The sequence below is a fragment of the Megachile rotundata genome, chromosome 5 (genome assembly GCF_050947335.1).
Source record: "Megachile rotundata isolate GNS110a chromosome 5, iyMegRotu1, whole genome shotgun sequence".
Lineage (NCBI taxonomy): Eukaryota > Metazoa > Arthropoda > Insecta > Hymenoptera > Megachilidae > Megachile > Megachile rotundata.
The window spans coordinates 6,222,508-6,232,104 of NC_134987.1; the positions used below are offsets into that span (position 1 = coordinate 6,222,508).

At 33.1% G+C, this 9,597-nt stretch overlaps 1 protein-coding gene across 2 annotated transcripts in view; it reads right to left on the reverse strand.

Moving 5' to 3' along the window:
- Window positions 1-5,031, reverse strand: part of wb (wing blister) — a 303,585-nt gene extending 298,554 nt beyond the window's left edge. For both annotated transcript variants that reach the window (XM_012291696.2, XM_012291694.2), the window contains exon 1: window positions 4,012-5,031. In XM_012291696.2, coding sequence (XP_012147086.2) covers window positions 4,012-4,135 — 124 coding nt within the window. In that variant the 5' untranslated portion in view covers window positions 4,136-5,031. The remainder of the gene's footprint in view (window positions 1-4,011) is intronic.
- Between the last annotated feature and the right edge of the window lie 4,566 nt (window positions 5,032-9,597).

Genomic DNA, 9,597 nt, shown 5'->3' on the forward strand with positions numbered 1-9,597 from the left:
GTTTGAAACCACACTATTTTGTCTAAAATTGCGTCCGCAAATTTAAACTTACGCAATTTTGACTACAAATTGCATCTAAAAGTTGCAAATTACTCCATTTTGTCTAAAATTTCATTTAAAAGCCTGAGGTTACTCCATTTTGTCCGAAAGTTTGATGTTACGCCATTTTGTCGAAAATTGCGACCAAACGTTTGAAATTACATCATTTTGCTTAAAATTGCATCTAAAAGTCTGAAGTTACGCCATTCTGTCAAAAATTGCGTCCAGAAATTTCAAATTACGTCATTTCGCCTAGACTTGCATCTGAAAGATTGAACTTATGCTATCTTGTTAAAAATTACATTACAAGTTTGAAATCGTGGTAAAACATTCATTCAACAAGTATCGATAAGAATACTTATTAAAATCACAATATAAAAGCAGTGTACGCAGAACGTGAACGTCGTTCACGGACGCCCTCAAACCCCTTGTTTCTCCCTGAACGTGCAATTATCAGGTCGGAAAAGAATCGATAACCTTCGAGAATGTCGTTGATCGCTTTGGAGTGTTGCGAAGGATGCGCTCGCGTTTCGCCCTATGCTGATTCGACGCTAAATATAAAGCAAAGAGCCGGGAGGTGCGGAATGTCCTGACACTTAATATTCTTAGAGCAGACGCGAGTTTTACCAGATCGTTGGGATTCGTCGAAATTTTTCGGTAACATCTTGCAATTACCGTGAACTTGAATTTTTAACCCTTTAAGTTCCGAAAGTTATCGTGTTTCAAAATATCACAGTAAAACAAAATATATATTAAAAAATAATATTAAAAATATTGCATACTTGAAAGTACTCTAATCAAATATATTAAAAAGTATAACAGTTTGAGGAAAAAAATAGTAAAAATTTAAAAGAGTTTTAAAAGTTGCATTTATTCAAATTTTCAGAATATAAAATATCTAAAATTTAATCTAAATTGACTACAGTTTTTTCGAACCCAGTGTGTTAAAGTTCAAGTTTAAAATACCTTACCCAATCCTTTCTGATATCAATTGACAATCAATTACGTGTAGCACATTGATACATTTATAAATCAATAAAAGTGTTACTGTAAGAAAAACATAGAAGACTTTCGCAGTCAAGAGATTAAAGGTTAACCATCAACTATGGTAAGGGTTAACTTTGCAGAAACGTTTAAGGTTAAAGAAAGTTGAAATGTTAAGCATACTTTGTCGTTGAACGACTTTAACTGTGCGAAATCTGATTAGAGTTGAACTCGAAATTCAATTGCAGAGATTCGAGTCGTGAGCAAGGGGTTAATAGTCGGTTTTCGGGGACGTAAGGATTGAAGAGGAACTTGAAAATCGGAGGGCGAACGAGCAGATGTTTATAAAGCGGACGCGAGACGTTGAACGCCTCAATTAAATAAAGCGGAAGTGTAGGAGCCACGGAAGTTATTACGGATGTTACGCTGAAATGGTTTCGTCGAGGTTTAGGGGACTGGAGGTCGAAGATTTTACGAGATTGCTATACGCGTTACGGTTTGCTACTCTTTGACAAGTTTTTGTTACTTTTGACCTTTAAGTATCATGGTGCAGAAATGTAATATTGATGGACATTTGTTACTCTTCACTTTTAACTATTATAAGGAAGAAGTGCAATACTGATCGATTTTTGTTATTTTTCACTTTTAACTATCGTAGCAAAGAAATGCAATACTGATCGGTTTTTGTTACTCTTCACTTTTAACTATCGTAGCAAAGAAATGCAATACTGATCGATTTTTGTTATTTTTCACTTTTAATTATCGTAGCAAAGAAATGCAATACTGATCGATTTTTGTTATTTTTCACTTTTAATTATCGTAACAAAGAAATGCAATACTGATCGATTTTTATTATTTTTTACTTTTAATTATCGTAGCAAAGAAATGCAATACTGATCGATTTTTGTTACTCTTCACTTTTAACTATCGTAGCAAAGAAATGCAATACTGATCGATTTTTGTTATTTTTCACTTTTAATTATCGTAGCAAAGAAATGCAATACTGATCGATTTTTGTTACTCTTCACTTTTAACTGCAGGAGCAAAGAAATGCAATACTCATCGACTTTTGTTATTCTTCTTATTTGTGACTCACAGCAAAAATCATTCACTATAACTCACTTGAATTCCATAAATCATTTAAATATTACATGAATAGAATAATACAAATTATTACTACATCATAAATATTTAAATATGTTTAAATAACAATCAAACTGAAAATGATATCCAAAACGCATTGATTGGTACTAACATTTTCAAATTTATTTTATAAAACAAAAATCTAGGAGAAAATGTTATCATACAACAGAGGAAACATTTTTGTTAAGACATGTTTTATATTCTAATTTAATTTAACTTTTTAAATTGTTAAACCAGCCATTTACAAGACTATAGTTGTGGCTAGGTTGTCAGGTATAAAATGGAGTAATTCTACATACAGAAATATTGCTTTCAACAAATATAAAATAAAATTTTTACGTATAATATTTCGTTTTTTTTTTAAAGGAAATTAATTTTGAATATTTGCTCAATACACCATTATTTATTACCATTTGATGAAATTCATTGTAGACTATAATTTCTGCTCTCATCTCTGGTTTTAGATACTTAATAAATACATAAATTGATTTGTGTTAGTATCAATTTGAAATATGCAAATAAAAATATAAAAAAATTTGTCAAAAATGAATTTCTTGTATGTAACACCACTCATGAAATATTACTATATTTTCTAATAATTTTATTCTTAATTTGAATATATGTAACTTACTTTACTTTCGTTATTAATTTATTTAATTTACTTTGAATATATTCAAATTTTGATTTATTTTAATATATATTAAATTATAATAATTAAATAGCATACTTTAATATTTTTTAATCATTCTTATTGGTATTTTGCATTAAAAGTGAAAACAGACCTCTGTCATGATTATAATAAATATCAATACAACTTCATAGTTATATAACGATTACGAATTAATTGCAGAAATAGAATGCATATCTAAGCTCTAGTTGAAATTCTTTAAATCAACTTTGCTCCAAATAATTAATTTCTGACGTGACCCCTTTATCCATTAGTGTCTTCAATTATCAGTTTCTATCGTACTACCGATATCGTTTCTCATAACATTCATGAAATACACACATATTTCGCATCTTTTTAAAATCACTTTTCTAGCAAAACTTCGTGCAAACTATTTTATTCTATATTTTCAATTTTTCTTTTCACATAAAATCCCCCCATTTTTCAATTACTTTTCTCGTTACTAAAGTAGCTACTAAGTAATTTACTACAATTTTTATAGCGAGTCGAAAATTTGTAACATAAATTATTACATACGAAAGTGTAAGTAGTTCAATAATTAATATAAAATTTTTGCAAAGTTTTGTAAAAAAATTTTATTTCATATTTTCAATCATTTTCTTCGCATAAAATCAACAATTGTAATATTTAATTAAAAATTAGCAAAATAAATTATTACGTATGAAAGTCCACTTAATTTAACATTCGATATAAAACTTTCTTACAATCTTTCGTGTAAAAGATTTTATTCATTTTCTTTGATCATTCTTCGTTTAATACAAAATCACCCCCTTTTGCAAATACATCATCCGTTATTTTGTTCAAGAATTTTTATAGTAAGTTTATAATTTATATAATTAATTACTACATATGAAAGTATGCCTAATACAGAATTTAATATAAAATAAAAATATAGAAATGTAAATATAAAGTGAAGATATAAAAATTCACTATGTCAACAGAATATTCATATAATCAATTAAAGTAATATGCTAATATTTCAATGAATGTACATGGAATAGCACAGTGACATAAATAATATAAAATTCGCCATTTCTCTAAATTTTAAATTTAGTTTAAATTATTTAATTATCTCATTCGTCTAGTTAGCCTACGTTCACGATTTAAGCAAACAACCAAAAAGCAAAAGTAAATAAAAAAAAGGTGAAAAGACTCACCGTGTCTGGTACTGTGTCTAAATCCACGGCCAGCACTCGCGTCGTTCAGATTCCACAGGATCAACGAAAGGAAGATGAGCCATGGCAACATTAAAGAAGACCGGTGGTGCATTCGAACAGCCATGATTCACGAGAATATTCGCAATTGGCGATATCGTCCGAACAAAGGCAACCATTCACCCACACGCGAACCATAAATCAACGGGGTAAAACCGCGAAATATTTCTGCCTTTTTATTTAACCAGTCTTCAACCGCGGATTAATCGTGGGACGTTTCACGACATTCGTTAAAAGTACCGCGGACCGTTCGTTTATTCCCACCGAGACACCACGGTATCATTTCTCGTCGATTACGCGCGAAATCGATTCGTTCGATTCGATCATGTTCGTTCTTCTCGTCGTTCAACGCCTTTCAATCGTTTCCGAAAATGCGCGGGAAATACAATTAAAAACAAAGAATCATTACATTCGAAAATTTCGTATATTTTAAACAACCTGCAGTAACTGATTCGTCATAAATAAATAAAGAACAAAGGAACGTTAGAAAAATTTTAAAAAACGCGGGACGCGCACTGAGCGATCGACGCGTTCGATTATCGAAATTCGTAGCCCGAAGTTCGGCGAACTTCGACGAACGTTCGACGACGCTACGAAATAATAACGATGCACAAACACGTTCACAATTTACCCGATCGGCACATTATTCCGTACTACAAATTACGAATTCGTGATCGCAAATTGATTCCCGTTTCTACCACGCGTCGGCGTTCACTTGTTGCACGATGACAGGTTAAAGCTTATTCCCTATCGCGCCAACTTTCGAAACTGTCCGAATAATCGATGTCACTTAAGAATTGTTTCACTGTGTAACACATTTCTCCATGATTTTCTGTCGTTTTGTTCAGTAGGTAGTTCGTAATGGACACACGCGAACACGATCGGAAATGAAATTCTTTTAGGACGATTTGAAAAGGAAACCGGAACGCCCGTCGGTAAGTACGAACGGTACGAGCGCCGCGAGCAAACTGAGCCGAAGTGTCGAGCCACCACCATGAACGAGTGTTCGGCTACCCCCCACCCCTCACCCCCGTAGCTTCGGGCTCTTACGCCACCCTAAGCTTTGACAGGTAGACGGGCTACCTGAGCTGGACCTGGCCGGTCTTAATTTCGACGAAATTTCTCGGTTCGTTAATAACAGGTACATCCAGGTGCAATGTACGAGTTTCCTTTGACTAACTAATATAGAACGGTATTTCAATACTTTCTTCAAAAGAAGAAGGTTTGAAAATTCGAGCCTGTAAGAATTTGAGATTTTCCAAATAAATATTGTAGAATTTATTTTAATTTAAAAACTTGAAAAATTTCAAATTTTTATGATTCAAAAATGGAACACACTCTATACTATAACAAATATAAAGAAAAATTTTTTAAACGTTTATTTAAAAATATAAAAATTTACCTAATTAATAAGTAATTTAAATCGTGTCTATGTAGAGACCATTACTGAAGAAAAAGGATGACGACAGGGAAAAATAGTAATCAGCAGAGTTCAGATTTTTAAGCATTTTTTTACTAAAGAAACATATTTCAATAACGAACACACACGGACAAATCAGTGGTCGAACTAAACCATACAAGATTAGGTACTCCTCTATTTCTTTTTTGCCTCTAGAAGGTTACAATGCTTTGGTTATCGTTTTTTTTTTGGTTTTAGGTATATAGGATATTTATGGGTATAATTAATGTTCTTTCTCGTTTTCATTCATTTTTTTTTAGCACTGAAGTTACCAAGCGGTTCAAAGTTTTCCAGTTCGCTTCATAATCGCCTCGGCTGCTCGATCGCGTGATCGATCTGACACACGTAGTTACTACTATCGTTATACAATAATTACTATTACTATCGACGAATCGTTTCGACTCCAATTACGGACCATAATCACGCGTATCAAGGAGCCATCTATTGCTTCGCGTTTTAAAAGTTTAACCGTACGACGCGTCCACTTCTATTTCCCATATTCTTCCCTTCTTACAATAACGTTACACCAACATTCACACATCACGAGAATTCGTTTTTTCCTAGATAGAGTCACCAGAATTCTCTCTCAATCGTCGAAAGATACATACACAATTATCGAATGACAAAATAATGTGAAAATGCGAGTGTCGCATCACTCTTGTCGCAGTTAACTGGTCTACCAATGATCATTGTTACACGGTGACAAGTATTGATATGGTGTTTGGATATTGTTCGCAACACGCACGTTCAATTGCATTAAACACTCCAAATGTAACTTGCGTTACACCTGTGTGCAATACAAATTTTACAAGTCGCTTTCTTTGCTCCTAGTCGGTTCAGATGTGGACGCCTCCTCTATCGTTTCAACACGTTCACTGCCAAAGCGAAAATAACTATATACGCAGAGACAAACTGTAATAAAAACTGTAACAAATACTACACGTTTCACTTTTCAATTCGAACCAAATCTAGTTGTTTGTTATTTTTTCGATGAACACAATGGCAGTCAACGCGCTGAACAAAATGTCGCCCGATCATTTCCACAGTTTTCCACTCGTTATCTCTAGTTTGTACGAACGCGATACATTCGATGAAATGTTCTTTGATATGTACGCAGAAAGGAGATATGTAGAAGACGATAGAATCTTTAACGAGTTATAATTACATTCATGAATTTTCGGGAAGCCTCATTTCCCTTCGTTATTGTGTTCCTCTTTTGGAGGAGAATTCGATTCTAACCTGTTAATCGATTCACACTAAAAGCGATACAGGATGACCTCTGATTTCATCGAATGTTCCGGAACAAAATGGCGGATCTAAAGTCATCCTTAAACGAAAGAAGACAGAAAGTATTGTTGTAGAAAGGTAAACGTGTTTTTCCTTCTATATTTATGAACAAATTCGAAATCTGTTTACAATACGGTTATCGCTGTTTCGCATGTAATTGGGAAATAAGTTAGTGTAGAAAATATACATCGATCAACTTTAGTAATAAATTTTTGTAAAATAGGTAAATCCTTTGAAAATCTTTGTAGAATTACAGATATCTCGATAATTTTATATTAACCAATTTCAATGTTTATAGTACGAAATCAATTTTTTAAACCAAACAAAGGCTCTCCATTAAAAATTCATTGAAATATTTAATATTAAGTGGAATATTTTGTGTCCAAATCTTTAACGTTTAATTCTACGAAAACCATAGTTTATGATGGACTCAAAATCTGTTTGTACTGTGAAAGTTTCAAGTACATTGAAAGTCAAATTTTAAATTAACCAGATTTGAGATTTTATTATATGTACTAATCTTTTGAATTTGAGTGGAGGTTATTTTTTCGAATAATTAACAATTGTTAATTCAGCAATGTTACAATATTATTGTAAGGTCTTCAGACTTTACAAGTTTAAATACTGTGATAATTTTATGTGAAGAAATTTTACAATATTAAACAATAAATAATATATACAAATTCAAAAGATTAATCCATAAATACATTAAAAATCAAAGAACTAACCAATAGATACTCTCAAATCTTACTAATTTACAAGCAAATTACGCTCGTAGAACTTGTACTTTCTAATTGCTTTCTCTGAGCAATTTTATACAGTCTGAAATTGATCGATGCATAAATTACTTTCTACATCCATTATACGTGTTTCATTTTATTGTTTCGAATCGGTCGCAAATTCTCTGCATATACGCAGTTAGAGGTGTATCGTTTCCTTGTGTTGTTTCAACTTTACACCGGCTCCCAAAAACACGCGTCATGTACACGTACGCACACAAACATACACACAGACAAAAATTTCCTATCTTTCATGTAGAATAATTAAGTATCATAGTGGAGTATCCTCTGCAACGGCTATAGATACAAACTAGTTACGTTAGAGCGTAATATGGAGGTTGTCTCAGAGCGTACGTATACAGCCGGAAGAATGGAGATTCCACGCGAAAAAAGTAACAAGAAAATGTAAAACAAGACTTGTGTATAATAGTACAGCTCCGACTATTAGAGACTATTAAAGACTTTAACGAAGACGTAATTTACAGCAAGTTTCGTTAAGTCAAATGTAAATTATGTTTTACATTCTAATGTGATTGTTTCTCGTGTCGAATCTCAATTTTTCCGGTTGTATCACCAGTTACATGACAAGAATAACATTATACAGTCGCACGTAATCATAGTAGTCAAAAAGTAAAAACAGTATGAAAAATTATTGTATTGTTTCCCCCGTTACTTATCATTTAAACGTTTGCGAACGCGAGTTTCTACTTTTCCTTCGAAACGATAAATCGTTTGCAGGACACAGAAAAAAGGTTGTTCGATATCAATAATCTCGCGTTCGTGTAGTCTTAAATATGGAACAACCAGTTTACACGAGTAAGTCTGCAGAATGATGGTCGATAATCTTTCGTGACGATGATAATGACGATGCTGTGAGACTAGATACAATGGTTCGCGAATGATGTTACCTTCCAAAGCAGAATTTCAACATTCTGATTTTACAATAAGCTAAACGAACGAACAGATCAATCTATAACGTTCCGCAAACCTTATCTTAAAAAATAAATTTTAATTGAGTGATCCTATGGGAGTATTTCCATAATATTCTAGTGAAACAACCATGACTCGAATGAAACGACAAAGCTTCAGCAATGATGGATTATTGTCCGCTTGTTTTTTCTCTTAAACGAAGATTTCACCCCAACTGGTGAAAATACTCCCTTAACTCCACGACTAGCATCGTTTACGCATACCTCTCGATAATTCGATTAATTCCACGATTCGATCGATAGATCTTTCTGGAAAACAAGATGGCGAACGATCGCCCTGATTCTTGCGAGAAACCACGAAAGGGGATACGAAGTGTTTTATTATAGAAAGATAACTAATCACGAACTATTAACGACCCCCACGAACTGGGTCTTCGATATTAATTATTATGCGTTAATACCATGTTAATACATCCGTCTCAACATTCTCAACATTCGCAGATACGCTCGTTTCGAAATAATCTGAAACAATGAACCCTAAATAAACACGTATTTCGAAACGTTTATCGTAAATATTAATTTGAACGTTATTTACTGATAGTCGGGTGCAGCATCTCGACAGTGTTCGTATTTAAGCGCTTTTGTTTCGTTTAAAATAAGCGATAGCGTACAATATTTTTCGAATAAGTATTGACACGTGTTGGACCTGTTTTCAGAACGTTTTCCTATCTTACCAACAGTCAATATGCACAAAGCAAAGTATACAGAGTCCATCTTTATCAACCGGCATCGGACACCGCGCATTCTTTTTTAAATTTCACACTCTCCTTGATTCACAAATTTCACACATCGCATTCTTCACCGAAAGTGATAAAAGATACGAAGATTAAGTTTCAATGTTCTGTTCCGTCGATAAGTTCTCGTGCGTCGATTTCCTTTTTCGTCAAAGTAGTTTTGCTTTGAACGCACAGAGTGCGGGCTTCCTTTAATTAAGGGTAGTAAAGGGGTTTCCATTTGCTTTCAGGTTTGGAAGAACTCGTGGAGAACCCATTATATTACTACACTGTAATACTAC